The sequence below is a fragment of the Oratosquilla oratoria genome, chromosome 15, assembly GCF_046742065.1.
Source record: "Oratosquilla oratoria isolate Oo_2021 chromosome 15, ASM4674206v1, whole genome shotgun sequence".
Lineage (NCBI taxonomy): Eukaryota > Metazoa > Arthropoda > Malacostraca > Stomatopoda > Squillidae > Oratosquilla > Oratosquilla oratoria.
In genome coordinates, this window is record NC_134791.1 from 68,186,268 (window position 1) to 68,202,221 (window position 15,954).

General features: G+C 42.9%; 1 protein-coding gene across 6 annotated transcripts in view; it reads left to right on the plus strand.

The window, feature by feature from the left end:
- LOC143033492 (calnexin-like) overlaps positions 1–15,954 on the plus strand; it is a 179,658-nt gene that overhangs the window by 101,316 nt on the left and 62,388 nt on the right. For all 6 annotated transcript variants that reach the window (XM_076198996.1, XM_076198994.1, XM_076198995.1 and 3 more), the window contains exon 8: positions 10,255–10,486. In XM_076198996.1, coding sequence (XP_076055111.1) covers positions 10,255–10,486 — 232 coding nt within the window. The remainder of the gene's footprint in view (positions 1–10,254; positions 10,487–15,954) is intronic.

Here is a 15,954-nt window from a genome sequence, read left to right on the forward strand (position 1 = left end):
TGCAATTTGGTTGATTTCTCAGCCTAGCAGATCGTCTAAGGCATGATGTTTTATCCTCTGCGGGGTGCTTGTTTTGAACCTCTGCGGGTTGTCTGTGTGTGGGTGTTCTCCGATCCGGTGGCTCTATTTTTGTGATCAAATGTCCCCCAATGTAGGTTTCATGCTGGGGAGGAGAGAGAAATAATTTGTTTGTATATTAATAATGGGTTGTAAATCTTTATAATTACTGCCTCCAAGATGGTCTGACGTTGGAGGTCCTTCTCCTCTGTGACGATTTCTGTATTATTTATCATGGTTTCCCTGTCGAGATGGCGTCTGAGGTGGGTCCAATGGTGTTGTTTAGGTCCTTGTTGCAGGTGAAGGGTGATTCTTCTGAACAGGGTGGTAGTTGTCCTTCCCACATAGGTAGATAGGGGCGTACAGTCCTCCTCTGGGCAAGTGAATTTGTACACTACATGGGATTGACGTATTCCATGAGGTTTTGGGGTGGTGTGATTTCTCACAATCTACAATTTACCTCCACCTCCACTCCTCCCTTTCTTGCCACATGCCCAAATATCTAAAGCTATGCATTTCCAGCCTCTCTCCTGTAAGACAGTTCCAACTCTGTACCATCCCCACCCTTTGTACATCTTGTCACCTTACATTTACCCACATTTATTTTCATCTTTCTCCTTTACCCACATTTATTTTCATCTTTCTCCTTTACCCACATTTATTTTCATCTTTCTCCTTTACCCACATTTATTTTCATCTTTCTCCTTTACCCACATTTATTTTCATCTTTCTCCTTTACCCACATTTATTTTCATCTTTCTCCTTTACCCACATTTATTTTCATCTTTCTCCTATTGCATACATTCTAAAACTGTTACTTCCTTAATCCTTCCTCTGATCCTGCCATAAGTGCAGTGTCATCAGCAAACCACAACTGGCTCACCTCCCACTCTTCTCCATTTTCTTTCACCATCTCCAGACCCCTGTCCATTACCCTTGTCTTTACCTCCCATACCACCCCATTCATGTACACATTAAACAGCCATGGCAATATATCACGACCCTGACACAGTTCCACCTTTACATCAAACTGCTTACTCTCTCCATTTCCAATTCTAATACAAGCTGTACTACTCGTGTAAAAATTCTTGACTGCCCTTAACATCTTTCCCCAGTCCCATATATCTGTAGAACCTCCCACAGTGCCTTCCTGTCTACCCCGTCATAAGCCTTTTCCAAAGCCTTAAAGGCTTAAAAAAAAACATCCTTACCATTTGCTAAATCATTCTCACATATCAGTCCTACTACAAAAATCTGATCCACACCACCCCAACCTTTCCCTAAACCTACACTGTTCCTCACCAATTACTCCCTCATCTCCTCTCCTAATCCTTTCAATTAAAAAAAACCCATATGCCTTCCCAACTACATTCAATGAACTCATCCCTCTGAAACTACTTGTATTTGTCCCCTTTTCCTTTGTAAAACAGAACTATACAGGCACTCCTCCAGTCCTTTAGCTTTCTACCCTCCTTTAAACATGCATTAAATAATCTCACTGGCCAGTCCACTGTTACTGTACCTCCTTTCTTCAGACATTCCACATGATACCCATCTAACTCAAGTACCTTACCTATTCTTAAAATTTTCAAAACTACTTGCAATTCATCTTTTCTTATTTCTCTTCCATTTCCCTCTTCCATTATGATAATTTTCTTAGGACCTACTGCTACCACCATTCCCTCCCTATCCTTATTAAACAGGTCTCAAAAATCCTCTATATCATCCTTCCTAAACATATTTTTATTAAAAAATGAAATTGTCATACTCCTCCCTCATTTTACATCTCTTGCCTCCCATTATCTTTTGTTTTGCTTCTTTTTACTTTGTACCACTCGTATGTTTCAATCTACCTTGCCACCAGTCCATGAATGTTGTCTTCTCTTCACCCCATCCACTCATCCCATCATCCCACCTCTCACTACCCTTTCTTCTATTCCCTCCCATCCTCCTTGTTCCACATACCATCTTTGCTCACCTTGTCACTTCCTCCTTGAAACACCTCTTCCTTTTCCACCTCTAACCTTCACCACCTCCCACACATCTCTCAGCTCCTCTTGGTACTCCTGCTCCTTCTGCTCCTGCTCCTTTTCTTCTCATTTAAATAGTTCACTCTTGTATGTCTACCTTCAGCTCTTTTTCTTTCTCCACCTATCCTCCATTATCTACATATGTTCCACCAAAATAATATTTGATATTCCCTCACTCTCACAAGAAAATGAACATCCAGAATTCTTCCTATCCTTCCAATGGATACCTCCATGCACTGGTAGTCCATTGATGCCTTATCAATCGCCCTTCCATCCACTGCTCTTTCCCATGAGTATGTCTATATACTAATAGCTTCTTCCCTCTTATAAGGGAGGTAGCCAAGTCAAAGGCACATACCTATTCCCACCCATTCCACTCCCCACCACCACCCTTTCCTCCCTCACATCTTAGCTCCTCATGGATGATGGACCATCCCTGTATCCCACCCACTACCCTGGGTCAGAAGCAATGTAGAAAGACACAGTACATCCACAGCAAGCCTGCTTCACATAATTGGCGACCCTCTCTCCCTCCCTCTGCATCCTCTTGTGCATAAAAAGAGAAGACTGGGAGAAATACCTTTGTACTGCATTAAAATATACATAAGCATCTTGTATCTCCCCATCCACTCATTTTATAATAGTATCATCTATACACAGCCACTCTCCACTCATCCCCATCTCCTGCCTTCTCCCTTGCCCAACAGACTTTACCCTCTTTCTCAACACACCCATCACCCCATCCATCCATCTCATCCTCAGTCATCCCCTCAAATTTACTTCCTCCACCTCTGCCTTCCACACCTCTTTCTTCACTCTTTGTTTTCATGTGTCCAAACCATCCCAATTCTCTTTCATCACCTCCATCTATCATCTCCTTTTCCACTCCTGCTCTCCTCACCTTGTTTCTCAATCTATCCAACCTTGTAACCTCTACCATACTTCTTAAACATTCATCTCAAACACTTTTAAGCTTTTCCTCTCTGCTTCTCTTATATTCCCTGTTCTGGAATTTCCTTATGTTTACATACATACACCAAAGGCTTTTTCCCCCTTACAACGGAGGTAGCCAAAAAACAAAGGCATAAAATCCACTCCATCCCCATATACTCCACTCCCATCCACTCCCCCTCCATCCCTCCCTCCCTCTTATCTTGGCTCTTGGATGATGGGTCATCCTTGCATCTCACCCACTGTCCTGGGTCAGAAGCAGTGTCGCAAGACACAGCACATCCACAGCAAAGCTGCTTCATTAAATGGGCAACCCCCACTCTTTGTCCCCCTATGCAGAAATGGAAAAGACAGGGAAATCCTTTTGGGCTGTATCAATTTATTTTTCACACATACTCCCTCACCCCCCATGCCCCACCCAATCCCTTTCATGCATCACAGCATCATCCACGCACAACCATTCTTCATTCATCCCTATCTTCTGTCTTCTCCTGTCCTTCCTCAACAGACATTCCCCTCTTACCCAAAGCCCCTTTTACCCCATCCATCCATAGAGAAAGAGGAGGCGAATCAAGTAAAGAAGAAAAGGTAAAAGGTGCAGATGGAGAGATGATAATGGAAGAGAAGGCAGTGAGGGAAAGATAGGCAGAATATTTTAGGGAGTTGCTAAATGTGAAGGAGGATAGGGAGAGAAAGATAGCTGCAGTGGGAAATGCTAAGAAAATGACAGTGATGAATGAGGAAAATGGAGGAGAAATAGGGAAGGATGAAGTGAAGGCAGTTGTTAAGATGATGAAAGCAGGTAAGGCACCTGGTCTGGATGGATGCCATGCAGAATGTCTAAAAAAAAAAAAAGGAGGTACAGTGATGGTGGACTGGCTGGTGAGGTTATTTAATGTTTGCTGGAGAGAGGATAGCGTGCTGGAGGACGGGAGGAATGCCTGTATAGTTCCACTTTACAATGGAAAAGGGGACAAGTGTGAATGTGGTAGTTGCAGAGGGATTAGCTTGTTAAGTGTAGTTGGGAAAGCTTATAGGAGGATCTTGATTGAGTGGATTAGGAGAGGAACAGAGGGAGTAATTGGTGAGGAACAGTGTGGATTTAGGACGGGTAGAGGTTGTGTAGATCAGATCTTTGTGGTAAGACAGATATGTGAGAAAGCTATAGGAAAAGGTAAGGATGTTTTTTGGGCTTTTATGGATCTGGAAAAGGCTTACGACAGGGTAGACAGAAAGGCACTGTGGGAGGTTTTGCTGCTTGTGTCAGGATTAGAAATGGAGAGAGTGAGTGGTTCGAGGTAAAGGTGGGACTTCATCAGGGATGCATTATGTCACTCTGGCTGTTCAACTTGTACATGGATGGGGTAGTGCGAGAGGTAAATGAAAGGGTGGTGGGTCAGGGATTGGAAATGGTTAAAGAAAATGGAGAAAAGTGGGAGGTGAGCCAGCTGTTTTTTGCTGATGACACTGCACTTGTGGCAGGATCGGAGGAGGGATTGAGGAAGCTGGTGACAGAGTTTGGAAGAGTGTGTGATAGAAGAAAGCTGAAGATAAATGTGGGGTTAAAAGTAAGGTGATGAGATGTACAAAGGGTGAAAGTGGCAACAGACTGGAAGTGAGCATTAAGGGAGAGCAACTGGAGGAAGTGGATAGTTTTAGACGTCCCCTCATGTTTACTAAACCCCCCCCCAAGGCCCAGTACTTTGATGTAGTGGGGGAAGCTTCTGTGTAGTAAGGACGGGCTGAGCTGTGCCAGCCAGGTGAAACCATACTGGCGAGGTCAGCCCCGAGCTACCAGACGAAAACTGAGCCATTTTTTTTTTTTTTTTTTTTTTTTTTTTTTTTTTTTTTTTTTTTTTTTTTTTTTTTTTTTTTTTTGGGGGGGGGGGTAGTGACTAGATAGGGGGTCCCTCACCCTTTTGCTTTGTGAACTCCCCTTTCCCTATTCTTCATATTTGCTACCCTACTCTCCTTTTTCACTATCTTTCTCTAATACTTGTTAAGGAAGGTTCTGGTATCTTGGTGCCTCCCAAGCTACATGTCTGAACCCAGTCAAGTGGGGATGTATACCGCGAGGTCACTACTCCCTGCGAGGGCCGAAAGCTCACCGACTGGGGAATGCATGTTTGCGAGGCAGGTACTAGGCTACCGACTTCCTTTCTCCCTATCCAGTACACATGCAGAGTGACTACGCCGGACCCATCCTATATGGGACAAAACAAAAGAGGACAAACCCCGGTTTGACAAAGTCTCCAACTCGCCTCCGAGGCCCTGCATGTGTAAATAGTCGTTTCTGGAACCTCCCAACTCTGCAGAGACTTTTCTTTTATTGCTTGCGGCATCAGGCAACTGCAGTATCTCCTTCTCTGCATTTCCCATTCTTTCTTAGTATATGGTGTGGCCCCATAGATATATACGATCATGGCATCTGTTCAAACTGACTATTCTAAACCCCCACCACTACCTGATCCTCCTCCTAAACCCCCCGATCCCTCTCCTAATATTGCCAATCCTAATGTTGATGGTATTGACTCAGCAAAAATAAAAACCCCAGTTGATGACTCCGGCTTGAAAAAGGACTTCGATAAAATCAGTCAATCAAATACTGCCCCTAATAGTCATAGAATCTTACATTTAAAATATGTCTCTCTTGATAAGAGTTATACAGACTTGTATGAAAAGTTCCATAAATTTGGACAAATTAAAGAGATCAGAGTTAAACTAACTGACAACTTTAAAGCTTGGCTAGTGTGGATCTCATTTCTTTCTAATCAGGATGCAGCTGCTGCCTGCTTGGATTATAATAATTGCAATGAGAATGAATCTTCGGCCCAACTTGTTGCTAGAGCGCCACCTAACCTGGATATCTTTTATCCAGAAAAGCCGGTAGAGGAAAGGAAGGAAAGTGTGCAGAGGCCTCCCAATCCAGCAAAGTGGCTTATTGTCACTCTTGCAAAAGAACGTGCTAACTTGTTCGAGTTTAGATTCTTGAAGAGTCACCTTGGCTCTGGTAATTTGAATAACTCCCAGGTATCACGATTTGGAAGAAATTCCTTCCTAATTCATGTAAAATCTTATGAACAAGCTGCCATGGTGCTTAACTTGAAACAGAAATCCGACATTAAGGAGGTCAAGCCCCACTATACCTTTAGTTATGCCAAAGGGGTAATTTTTAAGAGATCTGTATGACTTTGATGAAGAAGAAATTTTAGAAATGTGCCCAAATAATGTTTGGAAGGTTGCTAAAATCCCTCGTTCTTCTATGATTATCCTAAGTTTTTCTGGTGAAGATCTACCTCATTATGTAAAGATAGAAAAAGAGATTGTTTATGTGAAGCAGTTTAAGCCCCGTCCCCTTCAGTGCTTTAACTGCTATGGTTTTGGCCATCCTTCCCGCAGATGTGCAAGGGACAAAGTGTGTTTGATATGTGCTCAGCCTGAGCATGGGGATTGTTCCCGCCCAACAGTTTGTATAAATTGTAAAGAAGAGAATGATGCCAGAGATAAGAACTGTGTAATTTATAAGAAGGAACAGGAAATACTACTAAAAGCTCATGCAGAACATATAAGTGTAGGACATGCTAAAAGACTATTAACCCCTTCCATACGGTGCCGCACATGTAGGCGTCATGGGGAGCGAGTGTATTCGCGAGGCTGCCATATCGGCGTCTTGATTATATTTATTGTAGTTGCCCCTCCATAATGACATTCTTTCTAATTCTTTTGTAATCGCATTTTCTATGGTTATCAAAATTCACGGGTGAAGAGAGAACGATCGATATAAGCGGTGACTATATTTTATGATGCGAGTATTATTACGACACGTCGTACGGCTGGCATCGGCTGCTGCCACCGAGATCTAAGTCCATGACGCCTACGTGTGCGGCACCGTATGGAAGGGGTTAAGTAATTCCAGAGGGATTAGCTTGTTGAGTGTAGTTGGGAAGGCTTATGGGAGGGTCTTGATTGAGAGGATTAGGAGAGGAACAGAGGGAGTATTTGGTGAGGAACAGTGTGGTTTTAGGACAGGTAGAGGTTGTGTAGATCAGATTTTTGTGGTAAGACAGATATGTGAGAAAGCTATAGGAAAAGGTAAGGATGTTTTATGGATCTGTAAAAGGCTTATGACAGGGTAGACAGGAAGGCACTGTGGGAGGTACTGCAGATGTATGGGATAGGAGGAAAGCTGTTAAGAGCAGTCAAGATTTTTTACAAGAGTAGTAGAGATTGTGTTAGGATTAGAAATGGAGAGAGTGAATGGTTTGAGGTAAAGGTGGGACTTCGTCAGGGATGTGTTATGTCGCCCTGGCTGTACAATCTTTACATGGATGGGGTGGTGCGAGAGGTGAATGCAAGGGTAGTGGGTCAGGGGTTGGAGATGATTAAAGAAAATGGAGAAAAGTGGGAGGTGAGCCAGTTGTTGTTTGCTGACAACACTACACTTGTAGCAGGATGAGAGGAGGGATTGAGGCAGTTAGTGACAGAGTTTGAGAAGGTGTGTGAAAGAAGGAAACTGAAGATAAATATGGGTAAAAGTAAGGTGACGAGATGTACAAGGGGAGAGAGTGACAGCAGGCTGGAATGTGAGCATTAAGGGTGAAAGACTGGAGGAAGTGGATAGTTTTAGATATTTGGGTGCAAATGTGGCAGGAAAGGGAGGAGTGGGGGTGGAGGTGGAATGTAGATTGAGAGAAGCGAGTAAATGCCATGGTGGATTGAAAAGTGTAATGAGAAATAGACATCTGGGAATGGATGCTAAGAGGTTATATGAAGGAGTGATTGTGCCAACAGGATTGTACGGGGCAGAAACATGGAACATGAGAGAGGAAGAGAGAAGGAGTTTGAATGTGTTTGAGATGAAATGTCTGAGAAATATGATAGGGGTTACTAGGCTGGATAGAGTGAGAAATGAGGAGGTGAGGAGGAGAACAGGGGTGGAAAGGGAGCTGGGAGATAGGGTTGATGAAAGAGTATTAGGATGGTTTGGACACATGGAAAGAATGAGTGAAGAAAGATAAGTAAAAGAAGTGTTTAAGGCAGAGGTGGAAGGAGTGAATATGAGGGGGCGTCTTAGGATGAGATGGATGGATGGGGTGATAGGGGCATTACAAAAGAGAGGAATGTCTGTTGAGGAAGGACGGGAGAGGACAGAAGATAGGGGTGAATGGAGAGGGGTTGTGTATAGATGATGCTGTGATACATGAGGGTGAATGGGTGGGGGATGGTGGGTGAGGAAGTATGTACGAGAAAAATTTGACACAGCCCAAAGGGATTTCTCCCCGTCTTCTCTTGTTTTGCATGAGGGGATGGAGAGGGGGGGATCGCCAAATTTATGAAGCGGCCTTGCTGTGAATGTGCTGTCTTGCGACACTGCTTCTGACCCAGGGCAGTGGACAGGATGCAGGGATGACCCATCATCCAGGAGGTACCAAGATGTGAGAGAGGGAAGAGGGTGGAGGGGAGTGGAATATATAGGAAATGGAATGGGTGGGAGTGGTTTCTGTGCCATTATCTTTTTGGCTACCCCCTGTGTAGGGGGAAGAAGCCTTTGGTATGTGTGTGTGTGTGTGTGTATTTTCCTCACTCATCACTGTCATTTTCTTAGCACTTCCCACTGCAACTACCTTTCCCTCCCTATCCTCCTTTACATTTAGTAACTCCCTAAAATATTCTACCCATCATCCTCTTACTGCCTTTTCACTGAACCCTTTGGTGGGGGAAAAGAATACTGCCACCAAGTCTTCCCACTCAAGTCACTTGAGGCGACAAAAAATGGGATAGGGATTAGGACTAGGCATCCTTCTCCCTCCCTGTAACCCCAAAGGGGACATTCCTAGAAAAATTAAAGGCATTTTCCAAAGCCCATGTCATAGGAAAAATGTTTGAATGGATTAGAGCATGCTTGTGACAGAAAACAGTGGGTCACCATTAATAGTGTAAATCCAAATGGGTGTTACTAGTGGAGTTCCCCAGGGCTTGGTACTGGTTCCTTTATTGTTCATCATGTATATAGATAACTTGGAAGTCAAATTAGGTCAGGAGAAGATGCCATGATACTGCAAGATATTTACAAATTGTTCAAATGGTTGATGAAATGGCAATTGGATTTCAATATCTCAAAGTGCAGTGTGTTTAAAGTAGGTTTACACAACTCAGAAAGGAGATATCTCTTAGATAACACCTGTTTACAGAAAACTGAGCGTGAGAAACTTAGGGATGCTAGTGAATCCTGACCTTAAATCCAGAAAATGGTGCATTAACACCAGGAAGAGCTAACAATGTTAGGCTTCATTGCAAAAAAAATTATAAATAAAATTGCAGAGGTAATTATTAAACTCTGTCTGCCACTAGTTAGACCCATCCTTGACTATGTGGTACAGTTTTGGTCTCCATCCTGTAGAATGTATATGATTTCACTAGAATCAATAGAGAATGAGCAAAATTATACATGGGCTCAGAAAGTTACCTTACAATGATGGGCTTAGGCACTTTAATTGACACTCTAAAAAGATGCAGTGTGTGGAGTGATCTAATAGAGGTGTTCAAGTCGATTAAGGGCTTTAACAAGGGTGGTGCACACAAGGTCATCATATTAAAACAGCAGGGCATGACTCGCAGTAATATATTTAAATTGGACAATTTTAGGATTAAGAAGGAAATGAGCAAGAACTGGTTTACAAATAATGGTGAAGAAATAGAATAGACATAAAAACCATATTGTAAGTGCTGAAACTATTGGTTGTTTTAACCCCTTCAATACAATGACGCCTACATAGGCGTCATGAGGAGCAAGTGGGTATGCGAGGATGCTGATATCGGCGTCTTGATTATATATATTGTAGTTGTACCTGCAAGGCCCCCATACTCTGTAAACTGGCTTCATCATATTTTCTATGGTTATCAAAATTCATGGATGAAAGAGAACGAGCAATACAGCGGTAACTATTTTTTATAATGCGAGTATTATGACGCAACATCGCACATCTGGCAGCTAGAGCTGCCTGCGAGATTTTGGCCCATAGTGAAGGGGTTAAATGAAGGTTAGATAACTATGGATGGGAATGATAGGTGGTAATGGACTTGGAACGGCCTAGTGTAGGCCTTGTGGTCTCTTGCAGTTTCCTTTCTTATGTTCTGATGTAAAATGCATCAATTGAATTGGATAGTATGAACTTGGACACACAAGAAATGAAGTCTCCTGTCATTGCTGTTACAGGGATGATGATATGGATGGTGAATGGGAGGCTCCTCTTATAAATAACCCAAGATGTGATGATGCCCCTGGCTGTGGGGAATGGAAGGCCCCAACCATAGACAATCCTGAATATAAGGGTAAATGGAAACCACCAATGATTGACAACCCAAATTATCGTGGCAAGTGGAAGCCTCACAAGATAGATAACCCTGACTACTTTGAGGACTTGGAACCATTCAAGATGACTCCTATTGTAAGTATGGTTGTAGAAGTGTATATAAAGTTTGGGGAGTTTATTAATCCATCCATATGCTAATCAGTTTGCCTTAGTGACATTACATATCCCTGTTTCAAACCAGCATTACCCAACTTGCTTTGCTTAATAACACGCATGCAGAATAAGTGAAATGAAAACTAGGTGTGATAATTTGAGAAAGAGGTAGGACCCTATCAGTGTACTTCTTTTCTTATATATTACAATTAAAGTTACAGGAGCTGGGGCTGATCACAAACAGACTGAGGCTAGCACTATCAAAGTCCTCTGTCATACTTAGCAACAAAAGCTAACAGTATTGAACAATCTACACACTCATGTACCAGACAAAAATACCTGGTATCACATACACCACCTCTTTATATATTACAATTAAAGTTACAGGAGCTGGGGCCGATCACAAACAGACTGAGGCTAGCACTATCAAAGTCCTCTGTCACACTTGGCAACAAAAGCTAACAGTATTGAACAATCTACACACTCATGTACCAGACAAAAATACCTGGTATCACATACACCACCTCTTTACATTAACACCATATACGAGTTCTTGCACAGGAATTATCTTAAGTGGAAAAGTAAGGTTTGCCATACAATAAAATAGTGGGGGGAGACTCAAGCCTGGCTGTTTGGCCCTACTGTGGAAGAGCTCTCTCTCACTACATTGACCTTGACCCAAGCAGTGACACAGGAACAATGATGACCCTTTCTCTAGGAAGTATTGGGATACAAGGGATATGTTTTCAGTATAGTGTGAGTGTATGCTTCTATTTGACCTCCCTATTGGAAGAGAGGTGGGTTAGGTGAGGCTATTAAAGGATGTCAGTCAATCCATTGTCCCTGGTCTCTCTTGCAGAAGACCTGTGGCCTCTAGGTAACTAGCAATAGCCTCAGGTCAGTACCATAGGTCACCCATTGAAGGTGTATTGTGTTTTTGTCCGGGAATTATTAGTTTGGGGCAATGTAGTACGAGGTGTTCTGTATCTTCTATGTGTTGATTGAATATGGTCAATTTGAATCTGTGGCCAGGCCTATTCTGTGTTAGTACTGTTTCAGGACTGGATGTTGTCCTAAGGACAGGTGTGCTAGTATGAATCTTGTCAGGTTTCAGAGGGTTTTTCTTTGTCGCTTATGTCTGTGGGCTGTTAGAGTATTGAGTTTAAATTGTCTTGAAGGGTTTGTGTAATAATCTGAGTACGTCTTTGTGGATATTTTGTGTGGTATAGGTAGTAGGTGGTTATGCCCAAGTAATATACATACATACAGTGGCCACAAAAAAAAATCTATACATTTTTGCTAAAAAAAATAAAAAATAAAATATATACACACAATATTATAGTGGATTTCACTCGCATTCCTGCCATTGGAAAAACTGAGCAGAGTTAGTAATGGCGTGATGTGTAAAGCCCACCTTTCTCCACTGTTCACTAACATGTCATGCTTCAGTAAGCTGCCTGAGCTTGGTGAGGTGGGATTTCCTGTATGCTGCTCCAGTGTGTACCCCCCTTTTAATGGGTCATACCAAACTTTCAATGCAAGAAAAGACACACACCCTCACTTTGTAAGAGCAGGGAATGTTGATGATACGCGTGACTGCATTCCCTTCTAGTACTGTTCCACCAAGAATGCCGGGCTCTGAGGCCCCTAAGAAGACTGTTACTTGCACTGACAATATCTTAAAATGAGAAGTAATATCAGATCCATCAATAACAGTTGTTGATCTCGAGAAAAGACATCCTACTCTCCTTAAAAAGATTTCTGTGAGAACAATCCAACATTGGCTGCAAAAAATGCCAGCTCAATGTGCTGCCAAGAGGCCCCTGCTCACTGAGGCCATGAAGAAAAAACTGCTTGATTTCTGTAGGAAATATAAGAGCAGTGGCAGGTGATGATGTTCAGTGATTAAAGCACCTTCAGGCTGGTCAGGGGTGGCTCCAAGATCATTTGTCACCCCAGTGATGTGTCCAGATATGACCCGTGGTACACAGGTAAAATGGTGAAACATCCAGACAGTGTGAGGGTGTGGGGTGCCTTCAGTGGTAACAAGAGCAGGAATGGACTTTAGTAGTGATATATTCATTAGAAAGTTTTAGAGATATGATACTGGGATATCCAATCAGTGTGGACTGATCATACAGCTATTCAGAACTTATTTAAGCATAAGAACCTTAGGGGCAGACTAGCAAGGTGGTTGTTGTTGTTGTTGTCGTTCCCTAGACTGTCTGTCTGAGCAGTCCCGTCTCTCCAAGGAATGCCACAGCTAAAAATGGGTTTTCCCACAAATCCTTTATAGAGTGTATGTTGTGGTGTTGTTGTTGTCGTTTCCTAGACTGTCTGTCCGAGCAGTCCCGTCTCCCCAAGCAATGCCACAGCCGACACTGGGTTTTCCCACAAATCCTTTATAGAGTGTATGTTGTGTTGTTTGCGTGCATGATTGTGTATAATGCAGTCTTCCATTATGTGTTGTATGGTATAGGGTGAAGTGTTACGTCCTGGGCAGCTGTTCACAATGCGGTCATCCAGCCTCTTCTGGTAGCTTAGAAGTGCTGGGTGGTGACCGCACCGCAGTCTGGCCAAGTGGACTCTGTCCTTTCGTGGGAGAGAGGATTCAGAAGGGTGGATATCAGGGGGTCTGGCATGCAGCAGTGTGTTGTCTTTCAGTGTGTTAATGGAGTGGTGAGTGATATGATTATGAATATGTTTCCGGAGGCTGGTATTTGGTGATTGTGGAGGAAGAGAAGAGAGTATCTGTGTGTGATACAGGTCTTTGGGTGTTGTTTTAATGTTTCTTGGTGTGTGTGGGTGTTCTGCTATGTAGTGTAGTGGGTGTGATGTGTTTGTGGTGGCTGCGGCAAGTGTTTGTGTGCCTCTCATGTCGAGGTGGTCCTTGAGTTTAAGGACTTTTGTTTCATGGTGTAAATGGTCTGTAGGTGTTGTATTTGTGCAGCCTGTAATTGTTTTTAGGGCTTTGTTTTGTATGATTTGAAGGGTGTTGTGGTGTGTCTCGCTGAGATTAGGAGCCCATGTGTTGGAGGGGGTTTTGGTGGTTTCTAAAACATGGATGGTTTTGTGTTGTTTATTGCCGAGCCTAAAAGTTCTGATACAATCTGGGTCTCGCAGCTCCAAAGAAAACTTTGGAGGTGCCAGATCTTCCTAGCTAAGTGAAATAATTCCAAAACTGGACGTGTCCTACGAGAAAGGTGACCAATAGGAAAAATAGTAAAATTGCAGTAGGGTGGCACTCTTGTGGTGCCAGTCCGTGTAACGTCTCGACCTCTGACCCTGACTTGAGCGAGACTTCATGTTGTTTGGGATGATCTGGCAGATGTATGGGAGTGAAGGTCACTTCGTGACCGAGCTCAGCTGCGGGTCTGAGAGGCCTCATGTAATGAAAGGCCTTGTTGTTCTTCATGATGGAGAGATGGTGGAGGGAAAGAAATCATATGCCGCCTCGTGGAGGAAAGAAATCATTTGCCGCCTCACACATGCAGGACTCGCATAATTCATCACTGAGCGTATGCATTGTTTGTATATTGTTGTATTAGTTTCTTTGTTTTGTCCAAATGTTGTTCCAGTGATTGACTTAAGTGCGTTAAGTCTAGAAGTGCATTTGTTTTTTATGTTTGTGATGTGTTGTTTGAAAGACATGGCTGTATCGTATGTACACCAAGAATTTTCGGTGTTTTTGTGTGTGGTATTAGTGTTGTTGATGTAGAGTTGAGGTATGTATTTGTGTTCTTTTGTCCAGTTGGTGAGAAGTGTTGCTGTAGATTTGGTTGGAGCTATTTTGAGTCTGTGATGAACCATGTGTTGAGTGTATCAAGGTATGGCTGGATTATTTCTGCAGCTTTGTCTGTGTTACGATGTGTGCATGTGATTGTTATATCGTCTGCGTAGGAAGAGATTTGTATTTTTGAGGTGTCTGGTGTGGGTAAGTCATGCATGTATAGATTAAAGAGCGTGGGGGATAGAACAGAGCCCTGTAGTACTCCATTCTTAATGTTTCTGATGTGGGATGATTGGCTATTATATGACACATAAGCATTCCTACCTGCCAAATAATTGGCCAGCCATCTTTTGGTGTTATTGTGCATGTCTGTGTTGTATATTTTATTTGTTAGGTTGTAGCAGGGGATAGCATCAAAAGCTTTACTAATATCTAATGTTATAAGAAGTGTTCTGTGGTGGGGCCTATCTGAATTGATGCCATCTAAAATTCTTTGTGTGAGGTTTATCAGAAGAGTGTGTGTGGAGTGTAGTGGCCTAAAACCGTGTTGTGAGTCAGCAAGGGGAATATGTGGTGTGACAAGTTTAAGTATTAGGCGTTCAATGACTTTAGAGGGGGTGCAGAGAAGTGTGATTGGGCGGTGCGATGTTGGAATTGTTGGGTCTTTGTTCGGTTTTGGAATGGTGATTATTTTACCATGCTTCCAGATGTCGGGTATAGTGTTGTGTGAAGTGCTGTAGTTTGCAATTTTTGTGAGTGTGTGTATACCTTGTGGTCCAATGTGTTTTAGGTGGATGTTACTTACCGTATATTTCCGTGCATAAGACGAGGTACAAAATTAGAGCAAATTTTTATGAATTTATCTCGTATCGGTAGTATAAGACGACTGCTAAATTACAAAAGCATCAGTGTATCAAACCTACCGTACAAAAAGAATTGTTTTGATTACGTTTATCAGCTGTTTTTTCCGCTTTTTCTCTTTTCTTTCTCATTACTTAACTGTATCCTTATACCTTTCCTTTGATTTTTAGGAATTTGCCCCTTGGGGCTACAGGGAGAAGGATGCCTAGTCCCTCTCCCCGTCCCTTTCTTCTCGCCTCTTACGATCCAAGTGGGAAAACTTGGTGGCAGTATTCTTTTCCCCCACCACAGGGAATTCCCCCAATCAGAAAGAGAATACTCAGAGAAATGGTACAGGACAGCAACAAGGGGTTGGGGGACAGCATAACGGAGGGACAGTCGTAGTATAAAAGTGTCATCATTTCTCTATGAACAGAATTTCTTCTATCATAGACAAAATGATGTGTGGCTCTGGTCCGTAGGGGCGCCCCATATAGACCCTAAAGTATCGACTGCATGCTACTTTGCCACAATAACAAGCAACCAATACCCCAGACGGGGACGGGGAGAGGGACTAGGCATCCTTCTCCCTGTAGCCCCAAGGGGCAAATTCCTAAAAATCAAAGGAAAGGCATAAGGGGTGCTGGAGGGCCTCGGGCCAGCACCCTAAGGTTAGGGTCTTTTAATGTGCGTGGATGTGGTACAGATGAGAGTAAAAGGGAAGAGATAGGTAGTATGTTTGTGAGAAGAAAGTTGGATGTGTTGGCTTTGAGTGAAACTAAGTTGAAAGGGAAGGGTGAGTGTAAGTTTGGGAGTGTAAGTGGGAGGTTATCAGGAGTGAAGAGAGGGCGAGGGAGGGAAGGGGTGGCTATTCTAGTAA